The sequence below is a fragment of the Sorghum bicolor genome, chromosome 1, assembly GCF_000003195.3.
Source record: "Sorghum bicolor cultivar BTx623 chromosome 1, Sorghum_bicolor_NCBIv3, whole genome shotgun sequence".
Taxonomy (NCBI): Eukaryota; Viridiplantae; Streptophyta; class Magnoliopsida; order Poales; family Poaceae; genus Sorghum; species Sorghum bicolor.
In genome coordinates, this window is record NC_012870.2 from 56558555 (window position 1) to 56585380 (window position 26826).

At 43.5% G+C, this 26826-nt stretch overlaps 6 protein-coding genes across 8 annotated transcripts; 3 read left to right on the top strand and 3 right to left on the bottom strand.

Moving 5' to 3' along the window:
* LOC8055151 (abscisic acid receptor PYR1) lies at positions 1830–2941 on the bottom strand. The gene has a single exon (XM_002467407.2). The coding sequence runs from the start codon at positions 2893–2895 to the stop codon at positions 2119–2121; it is 777 nt and encodes a 258-aa protein (XP_002467452.1). The 5' UTR covers positions 2896–2941; the 3' UTR covers positions 1830–2118.
* LOC8055609 lies at positions 5834–8291 on the top strand. Its single transcript, XM_002464847.2, has 3 exons — positions 5834–6375; positions 6549–6635; positions 7914–8291. The coding sequence occupies exons 1-3, from the start codon at positions 5989–5991 to the stop codon at positions 8055–8057; spliced, it is 618 nt and encodes a 205-aa protein (XP_002464892.2). The 5' UTR covers positions 5834–5988; the 3' UTR covers positions 8058–8291.
* LOC8055152 lies at positions 8449–9786 on the top strand. Its single transcript, XM_002464848.2, has 2 exons — positions 8449–9052; positions 9368–9786. Exons 1-2 carry the CDS (start codon positions 8912–8914, stop codon positions 9755–9757), a joined length of 531 nt encoding a protein of 176 aa, XP_002464893.1. The 5' UTR covers positions 8449–8911; the 3' UTR covers positions 9758–9786.
* On the bottom strand, positions 10406–13797 carry LOC110436978 (uncharacterized protein At2g38710). Of its 3 annotated transcripts, none has more exons than XM_021464875.1 (5): positions 13513–13797; positions 12745–12864; positions 12469–12583; positions 12264–12357; positions 10406–10894 (listed from the first exon to the last, which is right to left on the bottom strand). In XM_021464875.1, exons 1-5 carry the CDS (start codon positions 13614–13616, stop codon positions 10674–10676), a joined length of 654 nt encoding a protein of 217 aa, XP_021320550.1. In that variant the 5' UTR covers positions 13617–13797; the 3' UTR covers positions 10406–10673. The 3 variants fall into 3 exon arrangements, with proteins under 3 accessions (XP_021320550.1, XP_021320546.1, XP_021320554.1); XM_021464871.1 differs by having other exon boundaries at positions 12469–12613; positions 13513–13778; XM_021464879.1 differs by lacking the exon at positions 12745–12864 and having other exon boundaries at positions 13513–13778.
* On the bottom strand, positions 14801–18207 carry LOC8055153 (uncharacterized sugar kinase slr0537). The gene is made up of 5 exons (XM_002467408.2): positions 17708–18207; positions 16736–17001; positions 16489–16606; positions 15853–16061; positions 14801–15486 (listed from the first exon to the last, which is right to left on the bottom strand). The coding sequence occupies exons 1-5, from the start codon at positions 18083–18085 to the stop codon at positions 15057–15059; spliced, it is 1401 nt and encodes a 466-aa protein (XP_002467453.1). The 5' UTR covers positions 18086–18207; the 3' UTR covers positions 14801–15056.
* LOC8055610 lies at positions 19505–26362 on the top strand. Its single transcript, XM_002464849.2, has 5 exons — positions 19505–20289; positions 20902–21270; positions 21408–23583; positions 23665–25783; positions 25879–26362. Exons 1-4 carry the CDS (start codon positions 20047–20049, stop codon positions 25734–25736), a joined length of 4860 nt encoding a protein of 1619 aa, XP_002464894.2. The 5' UTR covers positions 19505–20046; the 3' UTR covers positions 25737–25783; positions 25879–26362.

Genomic DNA, 26826 nt, shown 5'->3' on the forward strand with positions numbered 1-26826 from the left:
ACTTTGAAGCGTAATTAATCCTCTTTTCAGTACGATTAAAGTCCTATCGGCAGCAAGTCTATGAGCATGCCAAGCTGAAGCAAAGTACAAGAAAAATGTGTACAAGATGAGTGCAAATACACTCGCCACGTCACACTGATCTGGTACAAATAAGAATTGCTTGGGAGCTGCAATCAAAAGATGGTGACATCCATATCTATTGTATTGCATGAAAACAAAACAAAACAAGCGTCGCCCTACTTTATCTGACGCTTGTTCCTAAGGCTGTCTCCAATAGGAGACTCTTTTGGAACCCAAACCTAAAATGGATCTCCAACACAATACCTATAGCCTCCAACAGAGTATCCATACAAAAGACCTATTTTGAGTATCAGGAGAGACATAACCCAAATTTGGTATCAAGAGAGGCATAACCCAAATTTGGGTATCTTTTTTCACGAGACCCATTTGCACAGAGTGTTGTCTTGTTGTTGGAGAAGACTAAAAATAGGCATGAAACCTTTTACCTGTAGCGCTATCCAAAGGACAAATGAGTTTTGTGGACAAATGAGTTTTGTATTTTGGGTGACGATTATTGGAGATAGTCTAAACACTGTACACGTAGCAGGAAAATATGGCAAGAGACAAAAACACCCTGCCAGGCTAAGCATCTCAAGACAACCATCAAATATGTTGGTTACTGTAGCACTTAAGACTAATCATGGAGTAACTAGGCTTAAAAGATTCGTCTCGCGATTTTCAACCAAACTGTGTAATTAGTTTATTTTTTATGTACATTTAATGTTCCATGCATGTGTGCAAAGATTCGATGGGATGGATGAAAAAATTTTGAGTGGGGAACTAAACAGGACCAGGGCCTTAGATGCGAAAAGATTTTGAATTTCGCTACTGTAACACGTTCGTTTGTTTGTGGCAAATATTATCCAATTATGGACTAACTAGAATCAAAAGATTCGTCTCGCGATTTACATGTAAACTGTACAATTAGTTTTTTATTTTCATCTATATTTAATGCTTCATGCATGTGTCAAAAGATTTAATGTGACGGAAAATCTTGAAAACTTTTTAATTTTCGGGGTGAACTAAACAAGGCCTAAGCATCTCTCTCAAGACAACCATCAAATATAGTACCAGTACGATTTAAGGAATCGACGAGGTTTGCTATTTCCTCGTGTACTGCTATGCTTGGGCCTTGTTTAGTTCCCAAAAAATTTTGCAAAATTTTTCAGATTCCCCATCACATCGAATCTTTAGATGCATGCATGAAGTATTAAATATAGACGAAAATAAAAACTAATTATATAGTTTGGTCGGAATTGATGAGATGAATCTTTTGAACCTAGTTAGTCCATGATTAGACAATATTTGTCACAAACAAACGAAAGTGCTACAGTACCTGTTTTGCAAATTTTTTTGGAACTAAACAAGGCCTTGAGCTACCTGAGATTTATTAATTACTATTACTACTCAAATATATGATGTACACCTGCAAATACACAGAAACAGAACACAAGCGGTTCATCTAAAATCTTGATGTGGAGGCAAACAAAGAATGGACCACTACAATGTTTCTTGCATTCTTAAACAAATTCGGTTGCAACCACAACATTAACCATGCATAATCATCACCAGTCAACCAACTGGTAAGACATGAATGGAACTAATTAAATGAAGGGCAATTGATCAGTGATTCAGTAACAATAGCAACAGTAGGCTTCCCTTGCATTTGTACTCCAAACAATCTAGGAGGATCAAACTAGGCATGGATCACATGCATGAAGATATGCAATGCGATAGAACATACAATGGGAATATGCAATGCAAAGATATACGAGAAGCAGCAATTCCTAAGGAATCATTCCAATCACATAAAGCTGAAATTAACCAAATTCTGGAAGAAGTAAAGATGAAAGGAAGGAATCTAGGAGATGAAAGAGAGATTATTACAGGTTGCACCCTTGCAATGACACCTAATTCAAGCTGACCGGACCCCTCCTTGTCCAGTCCAAATCCATCCATGATCAGATTTGTAATTCACAGAAACCCTTTCCCAAAGAAGTGAAATAACAGAAAACGCCCAAAACTTGCTGTTGCTTTCTTCCCCGATTTCGGCCGCCGCTACTCCTCCGGCTCCGGCGGAGGGACGACGGAAACGAAGCTGGCTGCCGCGGCGGCGTTGGCCTCGGCGACGGACTTGAGCTTCTGGAGGTTGAGCCTGATGACGGTGTCAGCGAAGAGGCGGGTGTCGTCCTCGGTGTTGCCGTCGGGGACGTCGACGACATAGGACTCGAGCACGACGGTGCAGATCCCGGGGTCCGCGAGCTCGGAGACGGTGGTGACAGAGCGGTAGTTCCGAAGGCGGTGCTCGCCTCCGGTGATGGAGAAGCCGAAGACCCTGGCGGCGTCGTCGAGGAGGTCGAGGCGCTCGGTGCTGGTGCTGGCGGGGAGGCCCGAGATGACGCTGACCTCGCGGAGGCGGCCGGGGCGGAGCGCGTCGCCGGCTTCGGGGTCCGGGCGGAGCGCGCAGCTGCGGATGAAGTGCTTGTACACCTGCGGGCAGTCGAAGCGGCGGACGATGGCCCAGACGGCGGCAGGCGGTGCCTGGATGCGCTGCGCCAGCAGCGAGGAGCATTGGCCCTCCCCCACGGCGTAGCGGTGGTGCGCGTCCACCGTCGACCGCAGCTGCTCGTACTCCGCCGCCGTCAGCCCCAGCCCCGCCGGCACCTCCACGTCCCCGCCCGCACCCTGCTTGTCCATCGCCTTGGGCTCGATTGGATTCGCTGAGATGATTAGGGAAGAGAAGGGGAGGGGAGGGGAGAAATGGCGAGCTGGAGCGCGAGTATATTTAATACACAGCGGGCGAGATGGGGAATTGGGATTTGGGCTTTCTACCATCCCTCGCTCCCTGTCTAGCCACCTTTGCCCCCGCGTGCCTTCAGAGTTCACTCGTTGGAGCTTTATTAGGTTGTAGTACCATAGATTATGGTTTTCTCTTTAATAAACTTTACCAAATCTAGATATAGGTGTTGTTTGGTTTCACCCAAAATCTAAAAACTTTTCAAGATTTTCTATCACATTGAATCTTGTCATTAAATGAGTGTTTAGTTCCAAAAAAAAAATGCAAAAAGTAAAATGCCAACTATTTTAGAATGGTGAAATTCAAAATGCCAAAATTTTCAGGGTCATGTTTAGTTCCATCCAAAATACATAATTTATTGCCCTCGTGATAGCCTCTTGAGGCTCTTTTTGGGTTTTTTTGGCCTCTTGATGCCAAAATCCAAAATGGAGAATAACAACTTTTTTGCCAATTTTTTTTGCATTGCAAAATGATGGACCAAAACCATTTTTTTAGAAAAAAAGATGAACTAAACACCCCTTTTATATAATTACACAGCTTGTCTATAATTTGAGAGACGAATCTTTTGAGCCTAATTAGTTTATGATTGAACAATAATTGCCAAATACAAATAAAAGTGCTACATTACCCAAAAACTTTTTACCCTAGCAACTAAACAAGGCCATAGTCATTACATAGAATATATTATATTTTAATACAGATTTTAGAATTCACATTACAATATATTTCTAGATGGACGAAGTATAAATATGGCTTCATGCATTTTCATTTCATTAATTTTGGTTGTTCCAAGGGTTTGTGCTCATTTTTGTGCAGGAAAACTTCATATCATGGTCTTTGGAAAAGCCATTGTAGCAAGGGATCGAAGCTAGAACTGAAAAGGAGGAGATTTTAGTTTTATGGGTGCACCCCCTTATACCAGACACCGATTAGGCACCCCTATAGATACAGAAATTTGCAGTTCTACGTTACATCTTTTGTTATACATAGGTTTAGTTCTTAGGCTTGTTTCGTATCTGTTTACATTACGTATATGTGCCTTAGAGAGGTTTTATTCTCTAATTTAGGATTTTTGAGAAATCATTTTTTTTATTCTAACAAATTTTGCATTTTAAGTTATAAATTTTCGCTTTCCTTTTAAGTTGCATCCTCGGGCTTTTTTCATATTGGATGGTTCGCCGATCCCTAACTTACCACGTCAAATCATATGGAGGTGAAAGGATCTTAATGTCAGTTAGAGGGAGTCAGATTGAATAACTTTTGCATGCACGAGGAAGGAGACACCAATGTGCTGCTCGAAGGAATGGGACATGCGACTAGCCCCAAAGAAGGAAGAGAAGATAAGGTGGTCAAAGAGCATATAAGTTCATTTTTTCAATTTATCTTTTGATGATACATCAATTTCATAATCTAATGATTGGAACATGAATTTGTTTTATAAACAAGGCACTAATTATTGCTTGCCATTGATTTATATTATTATTTTCATTTCATATTACTCAAATATAAACCCATCTACAAACATACACTTCAATCAATTTTAGAACAAGTCATGTAGTCAGGGATACTGAAAGCCCTATGTTTGGTTTTAGATAATTGAGACAACTAAGTGGACTAAATTTTGCTCTAGTATTGTTCATGAGATAGGTTGATCCACATCCAAGGCTGAGCAAAGATGGCACATGCGATGTTGGTGATGGCAAAATGGTGACAAGTGCTCAATTATTAGAAAAGAAGAAAGAGAAAAAACAAAATACAAAAAGGCTTTAGGAAAAGGTATAAGCTAGGCTATTTTGTTTTGTAGGTCAAGACATAATAAAGTGCATGATTGTGTTTTGGATAGATAGTTATACTATTAAGAGAAGAATTCAAAGTTCAATACGGTTATCCATGTGCCACTAGGTGAACTAACTCCTTACATGTGCATTAGGATCTAGTGAGTGCGCTAAAAAACCTTTAAAAAATGCTAACTCGTGAACACAAGTGATGAAATACTTTAGAGTTAGCACATTTAAAAAAGGGTGAAAGAAATAGAGAAGAGGAGCTCTCTGTAGAGCACTGGACAAAGAGAACGCTTGCATGTGTTAAACTTGTCCCATGGTTAACCTAGCGGGGATACCTTTAGTGTAGCATCAGACAAGTGTGTGGAGACGTATCGGACAAAATAGACGCACTATTCATCACGCGGAACCCCACATGTCAGAATGAGCGCAGGCACGGTAGAGAACATCAAACTTTGTTGCTTTATCCAGTGCAGGGCTCAGACTTGTTTGATGGCCAAAAAGTGCTCTCTTGAACCTCTTTGGACTATATCAGACAACGCGTGGACATTTGTCTTATGAGCGTCAAACAATACAACATCAGACATCGCATAAAGAGCTCTTGTGTGCCAACGGCTAGTGACACACGGTGTTCGCAGGAGCATCGGAGCGGGGCTACATTTGTTTGATGTTAGGCACTGCCCTTGTCCGATGGGCCCGATTTTTGCTCAATGGGTGTAGCGTTTGGATGGCTCCATTTGAGGCTATAAATAGATAGTGGTCAGCTCTCTTGGCTCTCCAATGTATTGAAACACCTTGTGAGTATAAGATTTCGCCTCCCACTCATCTCTTTTAAGATTGCATCATCCAAAGTGAGATTAGGAGTGATCCTACTGCATTTGCATTGAGTTGAGACATCTAGTGGCACTAAAAATCATGTTTGGTGTATGATTCTTGTTACTCTCGGTGGTTACCGACATCTAAATGGTTAGAGAATTTAGAAGGGTAACATATTTGATTTTAGAGTTAAGGATTAACATATTTGATTTTAAAATTCAAGAAAAAAATTAGACTCGAGGAAGGTACAGTAGACTTTTCCGTGTCTGAATTGTCTCATCAAAGCTATTGAGAAGAGACAGCTGGGCCTGCAGGCCCATCTTCCCAACACCCTTTCGGAAAGGCCCAACGACAACATGGGTCTACATGTCAGAAACCACTGCTGGGCGGTGGTTTGCGCCGCATTTCGAATCGAAAAACTCAAACCCCTCCCTTTTCCTCGTCTTCATTCACCGCCGAACCCCCAACCCGATCGATTGCAACATTCCCCCGCCGTCTAGGGTTTCGGTTCGAGGCTCCGAGCCCTCCCTCCCAATGGCCAAGGTCAAGCGGTCGACTCCAGTGACCGCGCCCGCGCCCGCGCCCTTGGAGCCGGGGGTTACAGCCGCCAAGGCCAAGAAGTCGGTGTACGCCGACGCAAAGAGCCCCGCGGCGGCGGCGCCTCTGATTGTGATCGAAATCTCGTCGTCACCTGACCGTTCCACGGGCTGCAGCCGCTCGACGAAGAAGGCGCGGAAGAGGCCCGCGCCGCGGACGCTCGACCTCGACGACGAGATCGAGATGTGGACCCCGCGGCAGAAGCAGGGCCACGACGAGGACTGCCAGATCCTCGCCGGAAACCCCTTCTCCTCCACCACCGAGGTGGCCCCCTCCCCCACCGCCGCCAGCGACGAAATCTCGGTCGTTGCAGAGCGAGGAAAGGTACGCTTGCGATTGCGACGAGACTCCGGAGGATGGGCTTTGTTTTTTCGGCTCCTGTGAGGGCGCCGATGAAGTGCCTAACCGTCAGTCTGAAATGTGGGATCTTTCTGAAGTGGTGTTCAAAGAGCGAGCCGTCAATCTTTAATTTCGATCTTTGTAATGTTGTATTGCAGATTGCGTGCAGAGATTTCCCACATCCGAGGTCTGCTTGTGCAAAGCACCCATTTAGTAGAACCCCTCATGAACGCTATTGTGACAAGGTAATGTCGTGCCAAGCCTCACACTCCTTGCTCGTGATATTTTACATGGAGTTAGTACTGCATTATCCTCAAACTTAACAGTAGCTGTGGTTAACTGAATAAGCTTACTGTGTGTATTATTCATTGAGTCCGGAGAGGATAGAAATGAAGCTTTTTGTAAATATTATATTATCAACGATTTCTCTGTATATTATGACTTGAAAATTTGTTGCTAAAGTTGCAAAGTATAACAGCCATTTGTTGATCATCATGTCAATAACAGTTGGTTGCAAGAACTGTATAAGTATCTCCCTTGTGTGGCTACCAATAATATACAAATATATTCCATATACAACCATATTAGCTTAATTAATCTGTGCCTAAATTATAATTATTAATTCAATTCCAAGGATCCAAAAGGGGCCTAAAGTTTATCAGATTTCGACCAAATAGTTTTTACCTTGTGTGGCAGTGTTTCTACTTTATATGCAACATCTTTGTCCCATGTATGCCTTGGTAGGCCTTAGTGGGCACTGCTGTGCTTCGAGGAGAGATGGAAATGTGGAATAACGACGAGGTCATGAAGGGTCTCATTATTATTACAGCATTATGCTCAAACTTACAGAAACTTCTGACAGCATAGCAACTGTGCATGATTGAATTGTTCATTTTAAGTTGGAGGATAAAAACAAAGCCATTTGCAAATCCTTGCTTATCACAAGGTAAATGGATCATGTTAACAGTAGCAAGCACCGTGTTCTGAAATTTCAGCCCAGTTCTTTCCTAGTTGAATTAATGAGATTCATTTAAGCTGAAGGAATGGAATGGAAGCTTTTGTAAATATCATATCATAACCAGCTATTCAGTAATATGGTGAGCAGTAAATTACTTTCCGAAGTTGCAATGTGTAACACTGTAGCTCATACCTGTTGGTTGCCATGCCAATATTGTCTTCTAGAATTTTGGTTCTTAGAGTGGCATGCTTGAATGGGCTCGATTACCATGTTGCCTTAGCTCAGTATGATCTTGTTTATTTTGGTTAGCTATATGGATGAAAATATAAGTGAATTAGTGTTTTGTTAACACTCAACTTGATGCACAATTGTGTCAAAGAAAATTGGCTGTGTTTCCATGTCTTTAAAAGAAACAAAAAAAAGGAAAGAACATAATATACTACTTTCAGAACTCAAAAGCGCAATAAGGTTGTTGGTTACTATTTGAATCTGTACAATGTTAGAGTTGCATTGCTGATATCACCTATCAGATTTGGCTGCTGAACTTTGTTCATCTTGTTTGCAGTGTTTCTGCTATGTTTGCGACGTTGCTGCCCCATGTGTGTCCTGGAAGGGGCATGGAGGGCACTGCCACGCTTCGGACAGGGACAACAAGTGGAATTCTTTGAGGTTCTTGACGCGAAAGGCAATGAATGCAAAGCCTAGTTGATTTTGCCCCCTATGCTAGATCGGGCAATCGACATTTTTGCAATCTCAGCCTGTTCTGATGGGAAGGTTATTGTGGAGTAGCTCGTAAATATGGTTAGTGCTGGTGATAGATCTCATCCCAGGATTTGATGCATGCATCTGTGTACTTCCTATCACAAACTGAATGATGCTCCTATAGTCCTATATAATATAACCTTCTATGGAGCACTAGCATCAGTCTTGTACTCTTGCGTTCCATAATTCTAGCACATGTATGCAACTCGTCTCGTGGTCTCTGAAATCTTAATGGTCCTCTCCAATTCCAAATTCGCTTACCCATTGGGACCTGCAAGTTCATTTAGGTTTTGCAAGGCCACTAAGGCTCTGTTTAGATGCAGCCAAACAACCAAAACTTTTAGAGAAATGAACACTTGTTGAAAGAATAGATCTAAATAGAGGCTTGTAAAACTTGGCTGTAAAGATTTGGAATTTGGGACTTTGGAGCCCTAAAACTGTGTAAACTTGCTTAAGGACTCGTGTCTTGTGTGTTGTAGACCAAAAAATTTTAGGAAGCATCTAAACAACTATTTGAATGTAAAGTTTACAATCAGAAGTTTTGTGATGTAAAGATTTGAGATCTTAATAGGTCCTAATAATCATATTAAATGGCTTGCATTTATGAAAATCCGTGTGCCCCTTCGGTTCTCACCTCACGTGAGTCTCCTCGTTACCTTGTACTATGCTATTTCGAATTCCGCAACAAGTCTTATAGTGGAGAAATGAATAGGTTTTGTGCGGCCGTCTGCTTATATAAACGGGCATGCTCTGTGGTGATTTTCCATCCAAATAGTGGAGAGGAAGGGTCTGCCAGGGAAAATGGTCAAGATCGCGGAGGTTGAAGAACAGCGTGATGCAGGCTCAGACGATGATTGCTGCGAGATAAGTCTTGAGGAATTCGCTAAGAAAGTGAGCCTGAAGGAAGATGGTGATGTGATTCTCATCGCAGCGAAAGGAAAGGTTAGTCTTGTCTAATCCTTTGTTCCTTTCCATTTCTAATAAGAACTTCACGGTAGGTTAAATCTGTACAACTATTTTTTTTAGATAAAGAAATCTGTACAACTCTGTTTTACAAATTGTGCAAATCGTTGTCATCTCTTTGTGATTTTTATAGCTTTATTATTTCGTTAGCTTTCTTGCTGCATATTATCAACTAATGGCACTTGGGGGAAAATTCAGAACCCGTACCCAAGGATTTTCGCACTCTGAAATTCATCTGTGATCCAACAACCCTTAAACAAACTACCACAATATCTTTCCTGTCATTATCTGTAGATCGTTAAAGTGGAAGCAGATCAACTGGAGGACTCGACAAAAGCATATGGTGACTATGACACTAAGGCCGAGAGCTCCGGTTGTAGAGGGCAACAAGGTGCTGCTGGTGATTGCGTGGACAACCCATATAAGATCGATGAAGATGAGATGGGTCTCCTTAAGGTTAAGGTTGAGGACATGTTTGTGATTGGGAAGCCTTCTGGTGGCGGCGACAAGAATGGGCGCAGCTGCAACGCTGCCAACGTAATTCCTGGCGTGCTGGTGCCTGTAGTGAAGTGCGAACCTGTTGTGTTGGTGACAATGGCGTTGAAGCTGCCGAAGACGCTTCATTTGACCACTGCCATGAGAGGCGGATATTTGACGAGGACGATGACGAGGACGTCGTTGTAGTCTGAGGTCGTCGGCGCCTGAGATGGTCCCTGATGTCTTGCGAAACAATACCAGATCAGCACTACTGTGTATTTCAGAACTAAGCATGATGCTCCCAATGTGAATTTTTTTTTATGTTTTATTAAAAAGTATCTTACTATGTTCTTCGAATTAATATCCGATGAAAGAGACCAATTTAGTTTCTTGTGAATTGAATAGTCTCATCTTCGATGATCGTGGCTGAATACATATATACATACGGCATACATGAATCTCTAACATCTGGCTGGATTAAATAGGTGGCACTGAGAGACTTCCCTCACCCAAGGCACTTGTGTGGTAATTTTCCCTTCGACACGACACGTCACGAGAGCCATTGCAGCAAGGTAATTTCAACAGTCAATACCTTTGTTCATGTCTTTGGTCTTGGCGGGCATCTATGATATTCATGCGAACAAACAATTGCCCTGCATGGATGTAGTGCTACTGTTCCTTGTGCGATGAGCCTGCTTCCAATTGTATGAATTGGGAAGGAACAGGAGGGCATTGCCATGCTACACAAAAATAAATGACCATGTAAGTTGCAAACGTATTTTAGTCTCAGTTATATTATATCTCTTTGGTATACATGCAATATATCAGATAAATTTATGAATTGAGACAAATCACTGGAACTAGGAATGACATCTCGAATCAATTAATTCCACCACATAATTTGAACTTCTTGAAGCACATGTGTTTTCAAGATACATAAGCATCATACATCCCAGGAAGACATTATTCTAGGTGCTTGTCATGACGCCCCTATTTGGCCTTCCTTGGAAAGAAATGACGCTAGATCAATCAATTGTGAGGGGTGGTTACACTTGCACACCCCAAATTGCTCCCAGATGAATTATAATAATATGTTCTTTGAGCTTTTTTCAATACGGATAAATCAATGACCTGGCTTGAAGCCATTAACTGCAGGCACCCCACTAATTGACGGGGCTGCACCTCTATTCTTCTTGAGGTATGCAACATATTCACCATAGTGCATGGTGCACAGGGTGCTCTGGTAGCGGGTGACTTTGATTTTCTTCCTCAAGGACTCAGTGATGGTACCTTGGTAACCTGCCTTCCTCATGAGCGAATCAATGGTTTCTGCATGTGTCCATCCTGCCAAAGATGAAGCCTAAGTTACAAATTATTCAATCCAGATGTGGAATGTACTGATCAGTTGACTCTCTATTTTACAGTTATTGCTCATCCCAAAGAAAAAAATAGCGGGCTATAGCGCCGCTATAGCTGCGGAAGAAGCTCGGCGCTAAGCTATTCGTATTTTTTCCGCTATGGCAATTTTCACCGCTATTTGCCGCTATAGCGCCGCTAAATTGCATAGCTTAGCGTTTTAAATAGCGGCGCTATTCCAACAGCCCATAAATGTGAAAGCCTAACATAGGTTCACTCTAGTGTAAGAATCATTTAGTGTCTAGCATTTTACTGCTAGTGTAGTTCCTAACATGGATATTTATTTTGGACTTATTGCAATTCCAATTGCCTGCATAGGTTCACTCAAAAAAAAGGAGCAGATTGCTTCATGGCAGAATGAGTGACCTCGTGTATGTAAAATTTAACTCCAGGCTGAAGCATAAAAGAGAGAATAAGGCAAAGGACCCCATTGAGAAGCAAATTGTAGATATTCTAGAAGATGATGACAATGAATTTATCACTGGAGTTGCACTTGCTGCAGATGATGAACAAGAAGAACCAAAAGATCCCCAAGCTGAAGGTGAGAAAGAACATGAACAAGAGGTTGCACCAGGAGAACCAGAACATGGTAATAAAAGGAAGAGAGTTGTCCGCCCTAGGATTAAGAAGAGGGTGAAGAAGATCACTGATATTAATGATGGCAAACAATCTGTGCCTGAGATTGTAGCTGCTTCGTCTTATGATACTGGAAATGATGATGACCATGATGTCAATGTGCATCGTCAGTCTACAACTGCAAGTGATCAATCTTCTCAGTCCAACTCTGAGAACTCAATCTCAGACTAGATTGCACTTGTGTCCTTGAAATTGCACTACAACAGTGACAATTTAATTAGTATTTTCTACTTATAAGTTATCATTTGCTACTAATTTGGTATTTTGGGCAATTAAACTTTCATGAGCCATGTTGTAATGTCATATTGTAATGTTATCTAGACTTGTGAAACCTTAGAAACATATTTATGTTCATCAAATTTCATATTTGCCATATTTTTGGCATCAATTACTGGTGTTTTTATGATTTTTTTTATAAAACCGCTATCTGGCATAGCGCCGCTATAGCTGCGTAGCTTCTGAAAAAAAAGTTGCCGCTATTTTCAATAGCCCGCTATTTAAAACTTTGCTCATCATAATGTATTTGGTCAATGAGGACTTGAAAAATGATGAGATTGCATATTTGCTTAACTGATTCCTACTTATCATCCCTTGTAAAAATTCTAGAAACTAAAGAACTCTGTAAAAATGAAAAAGTGTGCATCAAAAGGAAAGTGTTCACCTTCATGGCCTGCAACTTCAGGCAAATAGGTTGCACTGCGTCTTATGTTGTATTCTGGATCTGTAAATTCGATAATTAAACCATGCTTTCCAACCTGATTCACAAGAAAGAAAAGGTTTTGATGTAAAAATTGCTGAAACAATAAACATAACAGGTGAGTAAGAAGAGCATCTGAACATGTAGCTTCAAAGGGTGTGCAATATACCTCCCAATCAAGGTAGCCCTCTGCAATTTCATAATCAGTGAGTATAGATACTGTGCATTCCAAGGTTGGGAGTTCCTTTGATTGTATTGGGGGAAAGCGTCGGTCCCTCAGGGCACTGTGAGAGGATATCGAGCTTACCGTATATCTAAACATTATCCAATGCAAAGTGCAGAATTGCTTTTCTACTTATTACAGCATAAATCCATCAATGTTTTGAGTGCCGAGCAGATTTCAGCATTAAATCAGACAGAATTTCAATACTGAAACAATAGTCACCTAGTTAGGGAGTAGTCCTTAAAGCCACTGACAATCTGACGGGGCTCCAGGGTTCCTATGCATCCCCTGAGGCGTGGTTCTGAACCATTGGCAACCTTCTTCCAGGTCACAAACAATGGGCTGAAGTTAAAAAAAAATGACCCAATGAGTTCTAACATGTATGCTAGAACAAGGATGCCTTATAAGACAAAGATATCAAAAGCCATACAGCTTAATGTGCGCTACATGGTTGCAAAAAGAACTCAATTAACAATCTGAATCCTGGAGTATGAATAAGAAACATTAGTGAGAACACGCAAACTCATCGTGTTTAAGCTCCCAACTCCACAAGTAATATGAATGCCTCATGATTAAACTGGCTGTCCTAATTAAATTATAATCTCAGCTGTGCGGCAGTGAGATTCCTAGTCCTCCCCCTACTTTCCGTCAGACAATCGCAAGAGGAAGGAAGCTTGCAATCTACCGAAAGGCGAGGTACGTGGCATCGAAGTGTGGCTACTTTGCTTCTCCTCTACCTTGCAACCGAAACTAAGGGCACGCGATATGATCAGATACCGCAATCGCGAGGACCAACAAGCAGTCAATCAAATCGGATAGCGAATCAGTTGCAACAGGAGCCGAGCCGAAACCAAATCTACCAAGGCGCGCCGCCTTTTGCCCAAACCTAACATGAATATGGCCGAACCCCATATCGAAATCGCTGCAAAACCAACTCCTCGGGATGGGGGCAACGCGGCCCGTGTTCGATCGCTGCGGGGGGAGGCTTACTGGTTTCCATCCTCGAAGGCGGGAGGCGGCGGCTGCTCGCCGGTGTAGTGGGCGACGAGGGTGTCAAAGCAGTAGACCGCCATTTCCTCCGTGGCCACCACCATCCTGCCGATCGACGGGGGATCTCACGCGAGGTTGCTGCGCCGTCTCCCGCGCGGGCGAGGGCACGGCGGGGGGCGGCGACCGCCTCGGGCGGTTGGGGGAGAGGAGGTTGGAGGGACAAGGAAGCGAGCGCGTCTGTTTCTTTTCTCTCTCACAAGTCTCCCTCGGCGTGGGGCTTTTGCCTCTGCGGGGTTGTCCTTTTCAATGGACGGTTTTGCCCTCTGCAGGGTTCTTCTCCAACTCGTCTTCCGCAGCGGGTGAAGTTTGTTTCTTTAGCTAATAAATCACGATTGACTGATCTATTGCCGTCAAATGGTCGATAGATTCGTTTAATAAGCTCAAGCGGAACGGAGTGTACAACCAGTGCTGTTTTTACTGAACGAAACTTGGGAGTTATAAACTTTCAATTGTTATGTGAGGAAAATATTAACAAAAAAATATTACTGATAAGTTTAAGATGGAAAAACATTGTTCCTTCGTCTTATTCACCGTAGCTGTTTTTATACTGAATGAAACTTGGGAGTTACAAACTTTCAATTGCAGGATAGCACAACCCCTCATTATTGATTTGAAATAAATCAGTACTCTAATAATCTAGGTTCACTTGATAAACAGAAAAGGTGGAATGGTTTCTTTCGTGGAAAAAATGACTTCTTTTTTGAGATAGTAGGCAACAGCATCTGATCTGATTCCGATTCATCGCCAAAGATACATGACTCCGACACGTCAACGATTCTGGCAGTACGTCTAACTTTTCATTTTTCCTCCAGGATAATTGTTGATCAATAACATGTTGCGTAGCCTGTTGCCTCTCTTGATTTAGTCTCCACCCTGACTCTTCAGAGTGCGTATGTTGCAAGCAGCATCTCAATTTTTTTTTAATTATATAGTACTCATCAGTATATTATGAATGAAAGGCTTGATAGAAACAAAGTTCATCAACTAAAGACAGCCACGGAATGTCAACAGGATTTGCTGCTTTAGGTGAACCAACCAGTGTCAAAGATATTATATATAGCAACCTTTCCCGTGTGATAGTGATGTTTGACCCAACCAGATCGAATACAATCCAACAAAGCCAGATTGCATTCCAGCAAATTTCAGTCTCACTGCAGTTTCAGTGGACCGCAAATAAAGTTGTTTTTGCTTACTTCACATGACCAACATAGCATTCATCCATTCCCAATGAGAACAGGAAACAATGAGCTATACCATTGTATTTTCCATGCCCAATGAAATATAATATATGTAATTCCAATTATGGCAATAACTAAGGATGGAAAGGGATATCAAATGGGCGAACAAGCTTTATCCAGCTCGGCTGAATGCCCTCAACAAATGTACTAGACCTACTGAGAAGGGAAGAGATGTATGTACATATACAGATTTCTAGGGCTTGGACTAAACCAGATACAATCAGACGTGTTTGCAAAGTGATCTATTCAAACATCTGAGCAGAACTCCAAGCTATCCAGGTGATGCGCAAACGATTCAGCCAGTCTGTCGGCATCCTGAACCCGCAGGCGCGTGCCTTGCTGCCCGACGACAACAGCAGCTACCCGCGAGGCCAGTAGTCCTATGCCTTTCAGGTCAGAAGCACCCCGGAGGATGCCGTACAGAATCCCAGAAGCATATGCGTCGCCAGCGCCACAAGTGTCCACGGGTATGCAGGATGGTGGAGGGATGTATATTGCTTCACCTTTCACCCCAATGTAGGAGCCATGCATGCCGTCAGTCACGGATACTAGGGGAACTGAGTGGCTTAAGTATCTTGTGGCTGACATGGGGCTCTCTGTTGAGGGTAGCTCGCAGAAGGCCCTTGCTTCATTGGCGTTGGCGAACAGTATATCTGCATAGTTTCCTACAATATCCCTGAAAATGTTTGTTCTGTGGTCATTAGTGTCATAAGATGAGGACACAATACAGCTGCGTTAACTAAAAAATGATGGGTTCTGGAAACATAAAAAACACTTTAATGGTACTAATCGATGAACAATTATGCCCTAAGATTCTTTTGCTAGTTTCAGTGATAAAACCAGATATAGAATAAGGTGGCCTTTGTGTAGCGTATAAAAGAGACTTTAGATGCTTAGCCCTCCTCTTTTTAGAGTCAATATGCACTATCAATGGAAGCAAGTAAAAGATTGGTCATTTAGGTCTGGGAATGTGTGTAGCTGGGTCCAGATGGTCCCGAGCTGTGAATCTGACAGAAAATCTTTGAAAGAAGGCTAGTCTTACCGGAAGTCATTGTAGCAACGCTTGATGCAAGATACATCTGATGCAGTAACAGCAATGAGTGCACCATTCTTGTGAGCATCTTCACACGCTTGCCTGATAGCTTCAATTGTATGAGGTAGCTCAAACAGATAACCTTCCACAATTAGTACATTTGATTTAGACACTAAACTGGCCAAGTCTGAATCGTAACTCAGAGTTGACGAAGTACCCTGCAAAGACAGAAAGTGCATGCCACTGTTTGAGCATATATTTGTTGCAGGTGCAGCACAATCTAGATGATTGGCCAATGAATTGTACTTGTTCAAAATACAGGCAATGAATCAAGGATGTATCAGTAAGATCGCATGATAGTTCTTGTCCATATTTACAAACAATACCATGGACAAAAAAAAACCTGGAAAATTGCACTTCATCCTTTGCACATTGATATTCATATGGTTTAGATATGATATAAACTCTTAAGAGGCCAGATAGTACCATAGTGAACTGCTTCATGTACAGACACAAGTTGGTATCCTGAGGTGTCTAAAGAGTGTAAAGAGGGCTGGGAAAGCATAGCAAGCAAGTGTAACTGGAATAATATCTAACAAGTTCAGATATAGAAGAGTTGTCAGCAAAGGAAGTAAAGGAACTGACCTGATACGCAAGCATAGTTCGCTGTGCGTCCGGCGTTGTTAGAACAATTACAGTTCCAGTTGTTCCATCTTTGACCGGCTTAGACAAGAAGTGCACATTAGCACGGCGCAACTTCGCCCTAAAAGCATGGTTGAACAAAAAGCATGATGTCAGCCAATACTCTAAAGGCTTTGTGCAGAAATAAGACATCAGGATCAACTGCAAGCCTGCAACAGAAAGAGTGACAAATTACAAATTAGAGAATTACCTGTAGAAACTACCTAGTGGGTCACTGCCCACACTACCGGCCATAGCAATTTTAAGCTCAGGGTAGCCAGCAGACTGGCTACTACCAAGCCTTGCCAGCGCCACGAGCGAGTTGGACAGGGAGCCTCCAGCTGCAGCCTTGTAGCTGCACCCATCCATGGCACGCAAGACCCGTCCCCTCTCCTCATGGTTTATGACCTTTCTCGTGCCCTTCTCTATGCTCAATCTCTGAAGGAACTCGTCATCCACCATCCCTGAGAAGTCAACCTATTTGCTCCACAAAACAATCACAAGTCAGAATTGATCTCAAGCTCTCAACATACAGACAGATGTTTGAACTACTTTTCACAATTTGTATCTTGGATATTTGGCAGATAAAAGCACAGATCAAGAACCACTATCGTTAGTCAATAGTCATGTTATTATGTTGCACAAGTCCCTACTGTCATCAAGCATCTTCCTGTTAAATACTTGAGAGGCAAGTAGAGTAACAGCCCCAACAGTTTATTCAGTGCATCTAATTATCATTCTAGCCATTCTTGTCAAGACTAGGAGGTACTCCCTCCGCACCAAAAAGAATGCAATTCTAGCACACAGTCATGTTCTAGTATCTTAAGTTTGACCAATTATAGATAAAAAAGTATCAATATTTATGGTATCATCAAAGAAATACCATTAGATTAATTATGAAATGTATTTTCATTATAAATTGATTTGGAGCCATAAATGTGAATATCATTTACTAAAAATTGGTCAAACATGAACCACTTAAACAGACAAGTAATCCATGGTTGCATTCTTTTTGGGACAGAGGGATCAGTAGGTATGTACTGCGTCAGCATTCAATTTCTTTGGGTGCGGACGTGCGGTCAGCCGGAGAAGAAGAACATCGCAGGGAATCCACTCTGTAAACAATTTTACAGGAGGACTCACGGAGGGGTGAAAGGGGGGAGAAGACAAGGGTTGCACGCACCATCGCCTGGCCGAGGCCCAGCACGTCCCATCTCTCTGGCCCGACGGCCGCCGCGGAGAGCGCCACGGCGTCGTCGACCTCGCCCTCCCGCTGGCCCCCTCGCAGGGCGTGCTCCTCCTCCTCCTCTTCCTCGTCGCTCTCACTGCCTCCGGCGTCCGAGAGTCCGCCGAGGAGCGCTCGCGCCCTGCCGTCCATCCGGCGCACCACCACGAGCCGGTGCCAGCTACAGGCGCGCGGGGAATTCTCGGCTCCTCGGCGCGGGGCGAGACGGAGGAGCGAGGAAGGGGCGCGAGAGTCTGGAGAAGAAGCGAAGCGGCGGATGATTCGGGAGGGAGAGGAGACCGTGGCGGCGGCGGTGGTGGCGGAGGTGAGCGCCATTGTGGGTAGTAGCGCGCCGCGCCGCGCCGCGCGCCGTGGCGTGGCGTGGGCGTATTTGATGAGGAAACGGATTGGGGTGGTCAGGTCCCCGACTCCCCGAAATGAGATGGGGGCGCCCGGCCGGCTGCAGCTGCTGCCGCGCTGCCTCGCTCCCTGTCACTAAAAAAGAAGAGTGGGGAAATCTTTATAACTGAAAATAAATAAATAAACGTGGGGCTCATCCAACAGTGTCTGCATTCTGGAACGGGTGGTTAGGAGAGAACGGGTGATTTCCGTCACTTCATCAGCTATGGGCCAGAACTTGTATCCTTTTCGTTGGGCCGACTTCATCTCTAACGATGGGCCATCACGTGCTATCCTCTAAAACTTCTCGTTTTTTTTTTCTTTCTTTTTGCCAAAACACAAACGTGCATCATCACATCGCGCGTATACTGTATACACTATACACTCATCTATGATATACGATCTATGTAAACACACACCCTATCTATATCAGAAGCATTCGAGTTACTAAGATGTCGGATCTTGAAAACCGAATAGACGATAACAAATTTTTTTCTATAATAATACGAACACCAGTATCATTGTGGATGTAGTAATGAGTTAGTAGATGGGTAGCAATTCAGAAAAATGAGATATGAACATTTTGTCCAAGAATGGAGCTAACATTGTCAAGTTTTTAATAACAAAAAATGGAGCTAACATTGTTCGTATATCATTTTCTCAATTGATGCCCATATACGAACACATTATTACATCCATTCATAGCTGAAAATAATAGTCTTGTTCGTTTGATCTTATCAACCGAATTTGCCAGCCATTCAACAGTATTTTTCTCTTACAATAAATTAGTCATTCTGTCATGGCTTACAAGTAACATAACTAATTGCACATGATTCCTATTTTATTTTCTGAGTAACCATTACAACTAAGGACCCCTATTTTCCTTTAAAAAAACATCACATAACAAAATATTCCATCCTTCTCAAAATAAATGCGCATATCGTTTCTTTAGAAATCAAATTTTTTAAAGTTTGAATAAATATACATAAAACCATACCAGTATTTATGATGTATAATCAATATTATTAAATTGAGCATTATGAAATATAATTTCATAATATACTTATTTGGAGATACTACCACTTTCTGTTTTTTTATCAAAGATCGAAAAGTTTGACTTCTCATAATAGACGGAGGGAGCATATAGTTAAAAAAACCCGGAGGGAACATATTATGCTAAAATACCTAAATGAAGGATCTAATCTAAAAACATAATTAAAAAAGTCCAACTAGTGTCATATCACAAGACGTGTTTGATATGCCTTGACTTTCGCATCGTGTGATGTAAATGTGCACTGACTTCACATGTTAAGGAACGGCGTCGCCGCACAGGCACAGAAGCTACCCGACCACTGTGCATGGTCGAATTTGCCCCTCCTGCTTTCCTCTCCTGCCTCCCCTGCAAGGACGAGACATCATCCCTTCTTTCTCTCTCTCCCCATCCCTCGACCCGACCTCCCTCGCTCGCTCGCCCGCCGTCCCTGCCCTGCCCCTGTCCGGCTGTCCCTGCTCCCCAGCCGCGATCTCTCTCCCTCCCTCCCCCCGAATCGCTGAATTTTCTCTCTCTCCTGCCCCGCCCCACCTCGGATCGAGTCCAAAGCCACCGCGCCCATCCCACCCCGCTGACCCCAGCCCCGAAATCCCCAATCGACCCCGGCCGGGGTCCGTCGATTCCGCCGGATTCGAGCTCCCGTCGGTGAGGCGGTTCGCCTGAATCGGCCGATTGGACTCGAATTCGGGTGTTCCGGATGCGCGCGGAGCGGAGGCTTGCGGATCTAGGGTTTCGGAGGGCCTAGGGTTGCTGCCGGCGATCTGGTGATGGTGGTGCGGCGCGGTGCCGGAGCTCGGCGAGGAGGAGGGTTCGGCGGCGACGTTGGAGAAGATGCAGCGAGCCGGATATGCATGGGTGGCGCGGCGCTGAGGGGTGCGACGTCAGGAGGCCGCGTCTCGTTCGGCTCATGTGGCCAGCGGCACGCGTAGAGGCAGAAGCTCCACCACCACCGGCACAAGGACCAGCTACTTCTCCTTCTTCTTCATCTGTTCCCCCTTCTCGGACGACATTTTATCCGCCGGACTCGGCGGCGCAGAAGCAGGAGTGCATCGATCTCCCCCGTCCAGGGTCTCCCGATTCCTTTGTAAAGGTGCGTTTTTGTTCGGTATCACTTGCTTGCTAAACTTGATTGGTTTAGACTGAGGTTGCTAACCCTTTTTTTTCGCTTTTTGGACATGGATAATACCTGCTATACGAAGCAACTGCTCTAGATAACTAGATTCCTCAGGTGGAGGTTTTGGGTTGAGTAAACTGTTGAGTTTGGATGTACTACTACCGACTGCAATCATGCTAATATGGAAATATTGGCATGGAGTTTCTTTTGCATCATTTGTATTGAATTCTGCGAATGGGCTCAGTATCAAAATTGGCAATTTTTTCACACCATATGAAAGGATCTCCTACATTTTTTTTTCGCAAACAACGTTGAAAAGTGCCGTCCCGTGAATAAGTGTGCAAGGGTTAACAAATTACTTAGTTTCGTATTGCAGCCATATTCTTACTTTCTGCAAGTGTTGCAAGGCAGACCTTGCTTGTGCCGGTGTTCATTTCAATAAAGTTTACCATCGTTTGTCCATTTCTTGTTTGATTGATAACCAAGCGCTGTGAGGTTGTAGTTGTTGAACTTGTCTACCAAACTAACAAGAGAATGGAACAACATGCTGGTCATTGGATGACTTGTAACAGGCTGTTTAATTTTCAGGACGGGCGTGAGATTAGAGTTGGCGACTGTGCTCTTTTTCGGGCTGTTGATGTTCCTCCATTCATTGGATTGATACGTTGGATTGAGAAAAAGGAAGAAGGCTATCCCAAATTACGTGTTAGTTGGCTTTATCGACCTACTGACGTGAGGCTTAACAAGGGTATACAACTCAACGCTGCACCAAACGAAATCTTCTACTCTTTCCACCAGGACGAAGCATCTGCTGTTTCTCTGCTGCATCCTTGCAAAGTTGCCTTTTTACGTAAAGGTGTTGAACTACCAGCTGGAATTTCTTCATTTGTATGTTGGCGTGTCTACGATATTGACAACAAGTGCTTATGGTGGCTAACTGACCAGGACTATATTAATGTAAGTTCATCATTTCTTTCTTGTGTTGTCCATTATATATTATATATCTATATATATATATACTTTTTCTTTCTTGTGTTGTCCATTATATATTATATATCTATATATACTTATTCACATATGAAATTGATAACCAGGAACGGCAGGACGAAGTAAATCGTCTTCTATACAGAACAAGGCTAGAAATGCGTGCTGCATTGCAATCAGGTGGACGCTCTCCAAAGCGTTTAAATGGTCCATCAGCTTCCCAGCAACTGAAGACTGCTTCAGATGGTACGCAGAATGGTGGTTTATCTAAAGGAAAGAAGAGAGACAGAAGTGAGCAGGGAGTTGATCCAGCTAAGCGGGATCGTGATCGTCTACTTAAGGTTGACGACAGTGAGCCTGGAAGCTTTAACCTGGATGATATCAAGTCTGAAATAGCAAAGATAACCGAAAAAGGTGGACTTCCAAATGCAGAAGCAGTTGAAAAGCTTGTACATCTTATGCAACTTGATCGAACTGAGCAGAAGATAGACCTTAGTGGTCGGGTTATACTTGCTGATGTTATTGCTGCTACAGAGAGTCCCGATTGCCTCGGCAGATTTGTGCAATCAAGGGGCCTTCCCGTGTTGGACAGCTGGCTTCAAGAGGCTCACAAAGGGAAGTCTGGTGATGGGAGTAGTCCTAAAGAAGCAGATAAGCCTATTGACGAACTTCTCCTGGCCCTGCTTCGTGCGCTAGCTAAATTGCCTATTAATCTCAGTGCATTGCAAAGTTGTAGCATTGGGAAATCTGTCAATCATCTGCGCAGCCATAAAAATCTGGAGATTCAAAAGAAAGCTAAGTGTCTTGTTGAGAACTGGAAGAAGCGTGTTGATGCTGAGATGAAGTCAAATGATGTGAAACCTTTAGTTGCAGGTCAATCTGTTTCCTGGTCAGGAAAAACGGGTTTCCAGGAAATTTCAAATGCTGGAACCAAACGAGGTGGCTCAAGTGAGAACAGTCCAAAAAATCCAGTGCCCACTATTTCATCATCAAAAGTTTCGACTGATAAGCCTGGGGGCACAGATGCTGCAGTGAAGTTGAACCCTGGGGTATCCGCCTCGTCAAATTTACAACACGTGCAACCAACAAATGTTACTACCAACGTGAAGGACCAGCCTTGCAAATCAACTGGTGGGACTGGTTGTCCTGATCTGCCTACTGTTAAAGAGGAGAAAAGCAGCAGTTCAAGCCAATCGCCGAACAACAGCCAGTCTATATCTAGTGAGCCATCGAAGGATGCAAGAAGTTCAACTGCTGCTTCTGGTGGTGCTAGTAAAACTTCTGGAAGTTCTTCACGGAGCCATCGAAGGGCAAACAATGGTCTTGTTTCAGGGAACCTGAAGGAAGCTTCTGTAGGACGATCTGTCTCCCTTGATCGATCATTGCTGCAGGATAAGTCATCTCAAACTGGAACAGCTTCTGAAAAAGGAGTTGATATGCCATCTGATCATGGAAATAATCATAGATTGATTGTTCGCTTCCCAAATCCTGGTCGTAGTCCTGCTAGAAGTGCAAGTGCTGGATCTTTCGATGACCCATCTGTTACTGGGGGTAGAGCTTCATCTCCTGTGGTTGCAGATAGGCATGATCAGACTGAGCGCAGGGTGAAAGTGAAGACTGAAAGTTCTCGGCCTCATTTAGCATCTGATGCTAATGCAGAGTCTTGGCACAGCAATGACATTAAAGGAGCTACTGGTTCGGAGGAAGGTGATAAATCACCGTGTGCTATATTAGATGATGACAACAGCAGGACACCTGATGATTCTGTTAAGGATGCACATGCATCACGAGTTGCATGCTCGTCATATGTGAATGAAAAAGGTGTCAGTGAAACTAAGGTGGGAACTTCATTCAGCCCAATGAATGCTCTTATTGAAATCAAGTACTCTGAAGCTAGTCATTCATTGCAAGCTGGAGATGACGCGGCTATGAATCTTCTTGCTAGTGTGGCAGGGGAAATATCTAAATCTGAATTGGTTTCCCCAGCTTCTTCACCCAGAAGTTCTTCTGTAAAGAAATTGGTCCGTGAGAGTGACAACACTGGAAAGGTTAAAGTAGAAAGTGACATGGGCCCATCACATCCAGGGCAAGTAGATGCTAAGAAAATTGCCATGGGGAAGGGAGTGAAAGATGATGCTTGTTTGGTTGCAAAGGAGGAACAACGCCAAACTACGCCATCTCCTGAGCTAGCAGATTCAAAAGCAGTTGTATCTTCAGCCAAGATTGAAATCCATGAAGGGCGTGCAAACAAATGCAACTCTCAGCATGCTTCAATTGATTCTAAAGGTGAACATGATCAGAACTTCAATTTGTGCCATTCAACTAATACTAAAGTTGTCAATATGTCTAATATGTATTCATTTGCAGGTGAAAGTCGGGATGCCTGTACTGCCCATGGGAAAGTTGAAGATGGCAGTACAGCCAAGGATGGTGCTGTGGAATCTGCATTGGGCAGCCAGTGTAGCTTGATTGTTTCCAGTAGAAATTCAAGATTGGTTCTTGCTGGGGAATCTTCATTGTCTGCTGCTGATAAACAAGCACAGGGTTTGTTAAAATCAACTAATCATAAGCAGCTTCTGAGTGTATCAGACAACCCAGGAGCCTTTGATAGACGTGACAGTATGGCTGGCAAATTAGATTTGATGGCTACAGAGGTGAAAAAAGCTGATGCCGTAGGCAGTAGTAGCATAGTGCAGAACGAGGCTGAAAAGAAGGAACATGCTTCTTCCTCTTTGGCTGATGTTCCAAAACTAGTTGTAGCAGCAGCATCCCCAGTTGGTGTGGCAAATGTGAATAAGGAGATGAAAGAATCAAAAGACAGTTCAAGTGAATCCAATAGCCATGTAAAATCTGAAGGTGTCAATTCTCAGCAAAGCGAGCAAAGTGCAAAGCAGAGTTCAAAGAAATCCAGTGATGGTGTGTGCGGAAAAGAGGACGGAAAAGAAGACCATGTCTTATCAGACGAAGGTTCTTCTCTAGCCGCTCACACCAAGTCAAATGCTACAGCCAAGCTTGATTTCGACTTGAATGAAGGAATACCTGGGGATGATGGGCATCAGTCTGAGCCAACTATCTCACCTGTTGTATGTTCCTCAGCAATCCATTTAACTGGGCATTTGCCATTCACTTCGCCTATTACAAGTGGGTTGCAGCCAGCTCCAATAACAGTAGCTGCTCCAGCTAAAGGGCCCTTTGTTCCTCCGGAAAACCTACTAAGAGCAAAGCCGGAGATTGGGTGGAAAGGTTCAGCAGCTACGAGTGCATTTCGCCCTGCTGAACCAAGGAAGATTTTGGAGATGCCTACTGCCACACGTGACATTCCAGTATCTCATGCTGCTGGGAAGCAGTCTCGCCCCACACTTGGTTTTGATTTGAATGTTGCAGATGACCAAGCTCTCGAGGAAGATATCCCACAGAGTTCTGCACAGACTACCTGTTCTGAATCTGGAAATACGAGAAGTCGAGATGGCTCTTCACGAAGCGCTGGTATTGAACTTGATCTGAACAGAGTTGATGAAGTTGCAGATAATGGTCAATTTGTACCAAATGCTTCGCACAGAGTTGAAGTCCCATTGTTGTCGACGAGATCGTTACCTGGAGTTTTCTCTAATGCTGGCACAAATAGCTCGAGGGACTTTGATCTTAACAGTGGACCAGGCCTTGATGATGTTGGCACCGAACCTGCACCAAAACCTTCTAAAAATACAAGCAGTATTCAATTCCTACAACAACTTCCTGTTAGGATGAATAGTGCTGCCATTAGTAATATATCACCTTGGCTTGCCGCTGCCAGCCCTTGTGGTCCAGTAGCTATACAATCTTTTTTACCATCTAGAGAACAGCCGTACCCAATTGAGGCAGCACCTGGAGCCCAGAGGATTATTGCGCCTACAGCTGATGGTGTCCAATTTGGAGGTGATCCCTGCAGGCCTCCAGTTATTTCAACATCTCCAGCGATGGTTTTTCATCCGCCTGCATATCAGTATGCAGGATTCCCTTTTCCTCCGAGTGTTCACCTTCAAACACCGGCATTTTCAATTGGATCAGCAACATTCAATAATCCTGCATCTGCAGGAGGTCCGTATTTTCCAACTCTCTCCCCTCCTCTTGTTGGGCCAGCAGGAGCGTTACCTTCCCAACATTCAAGGCAGTATGCTATAAATCTTGCTGAGGGTAGCAGCAGCAGTGGACGTGATAGTAATCGTAAATGGGAAAGTCAGGGCCTTGATCTTAACTCAGGCCCTGGAAGTATAGATTTAGAAGGAAAGGATGAACGGATGCCTTTACCAGTCAGACAAAATTTGATCCCACCCCCACATGGCTTTGCAGAGGATCAAGGAAGAATTTACCAAATGCCAGTTGTAGGAACAAAGAGAAAGGAGCCTGATGGCAGTTGGGACTCAGAAAGGTCTACATACAAGCAATTATCATGGCAATGAGGGCTCTGAAGGAGATCATTTTGCACCGACTGGTCTGCGATGAGCATGTATGTAGTTGATTCAAACTTTTGAGGTCTGTTCGATTTCTTACTATCAGTTGCTAATCTTGTGAAATTTGTGGAATTGTGCCTTTTATTTACAGAGGTACCTGCATGTAGAACTTGGGCGGTGTGTTCTTCAGTCACTGGACTATACTCGGGATTCAGCCCCGTGACGATGATGTGGGATTGAGGAAACGAAAAGTTGCTGTAATTGTTGTAGATTTTTCTTAGCTGTTAGGCTTTTGGTTCTAATTTACTCAGGAGGGTATGGCTGCGGAGGAGGAATCTTTGTGATCCTGAGCTCTGGGGCTACTGTAATTAGACCGTCCGCTCTGTTTGTTGGTGATAAACTGTTGAGCACATGCTGCAGCTTTACATAAGAATTTAGATGTGACCTTGTTCCTTGTTGGGAAAGCGTTACGTCAGCTGACCATATACACACTGGTGCAACGAACAGCTCGAGTTGCTACGCCATGTATCTTGGGTTGCAGTGCAGCTGTATGTATAAGAATTCTAGCAGATCAGCAAACTATAATTTTTTGCTGTTTCTTTGACATAAAATCCATCTGCATCTCGTTTACTCTTGATGCTCTTTTTTTAAAAAAGAAAATGGAGAAGTGATCATCGGCAGATACAACGAGGTCTGGCTCAGTGTTTTTCTCTTATAATTCAGAGCAAGCTGATAGGCTGTGTGTGATTTTCATTTGATTTATATTGGGTATAAATACATGTAGAACCATTGCCTTAGGCCTTGTTTAGTTTTCTCGCGAAAATGTTCTATATTTAATGCTCCATACGTGAGCTGCAAGATTCAATATGAAGAAAAATTTTGAAAAGTTTTTGTATTAACTAAACAAAGCCTTGGGAATGTCAAGTGTGGTGCGAGTGGAACAAATATCCGCTCGGCGAGAACACATGCAAAATATTCTCACACTGGCCATACAGGGTGCAATTTCGCATCCGTATCTTGTCAGGTGTGTTTATCTGCTCTCGTGGGTTATCTATTGGTTTTAGGCACCAGTCGGGTGTATTAATCCTATCTAGTCTAG

Coding starts and splice junctions, on each gene's coding strand:
- LOC8055152 (XM_002464848.2), top strand. CDS start 8,912: ATGGTCAAGATCGCGGAGGTTGAAGAACAGCGTGATGCAGGCTCAGAC. Junction 9,053..9,367: donor TCATCGCAGCGAAAGGAAAG/GTTAGTCTTGTC, acceptor CATTATCTGTAG/ATCGTTAAAGTGGAAGCAGA.
- LOC8055151 (XM_002467407.2), bottom strand. CDS start 2,895: ATGGTAGAAAGCCCAAATCCCAATTCCCCATCTCGCCCGCTGTGTATT.
- LOC8055609 (XM_002464847.2), top strand. CDS start 5,989: ATGGCCAAGGTCAAGCGGTCGACTCCAGTGACCGCGCCCGCGCCCGCG. Junction 6,376..6,548: donor TCGTTGCAGAGCGAGGAAAG/GTACGCTTGCGA, acceptor GTTGTATTGCAG/ATTGCGTGCAGAGATTTCCC. Junction 6,636..7,913: donor ATGAACGCTATTGTGACAAG/GTAATGTCGTGC, acceptor TCTTGTTTGCAG/TGTTTCTGCTATGTTTGCGA.
- LOC8055153 (XM_002467408.2), bottom strand. CDS start 18,085: ATGGCGCTCACCTCCGCCACCACCGCCGCCGCCACGGTCTCCTCTCCC. Junction 17,002..17,707: donor TGGGCCTCGGCCAGGCGATG/GTGCGTGCAACC, acceptor TGGAGCAAATAG/GTTGACTTCTCAGGGATGGT. Junction 16,607..16,735: donor CCACTAGGTAGTTTCTACAG/GTAATTCTCTAA, acceptor CCATGCTTTTAG/GGCGAAGTTGCGCCGTGCTA.
- LOC8055610 (XM_002464849.2), top strand. CDS start 20,047: ATGCATGGGTGGCGCGGCGCTGAGGGGTGCGACGTCAGGAGGCCGCGT. Junction 20,290..20,901: donor CTCCCGATTCCTTTGTAAAG/GTGCGTTTTTGT, acceptor TTTAATTTTCAG/GACGGGCGTGAGATTAGAGT. Junction 23,584..23,664: donor TGCTTCAATTGATTCTAAAG/GTGAACATGATC, acceptor ATTCATTTGCAG/GTGAAAGTCGGGATGCCTGT.
- LOC110436978 (XM_021464871.1), bottom strand. CDS start 13,616: ATGGTGGTGGCCACGGAGGAAATGGCGGTCTACTGCTTTGACACCCTC. Junction 12,358..12,468: donor AGGGCTACCTTGATTGGGAG/GTATATTGCACA, acceptor CTTGTGAATCAG/GTTGGAAAGCATGGTTTAAT. Junction 10,895..12,263: donor TGAAGTTGCAGGCCATGAAG/GTGAACACTTTC, acceptor CATCTTTGGCAG/GATGGACACATGCAGAAACC.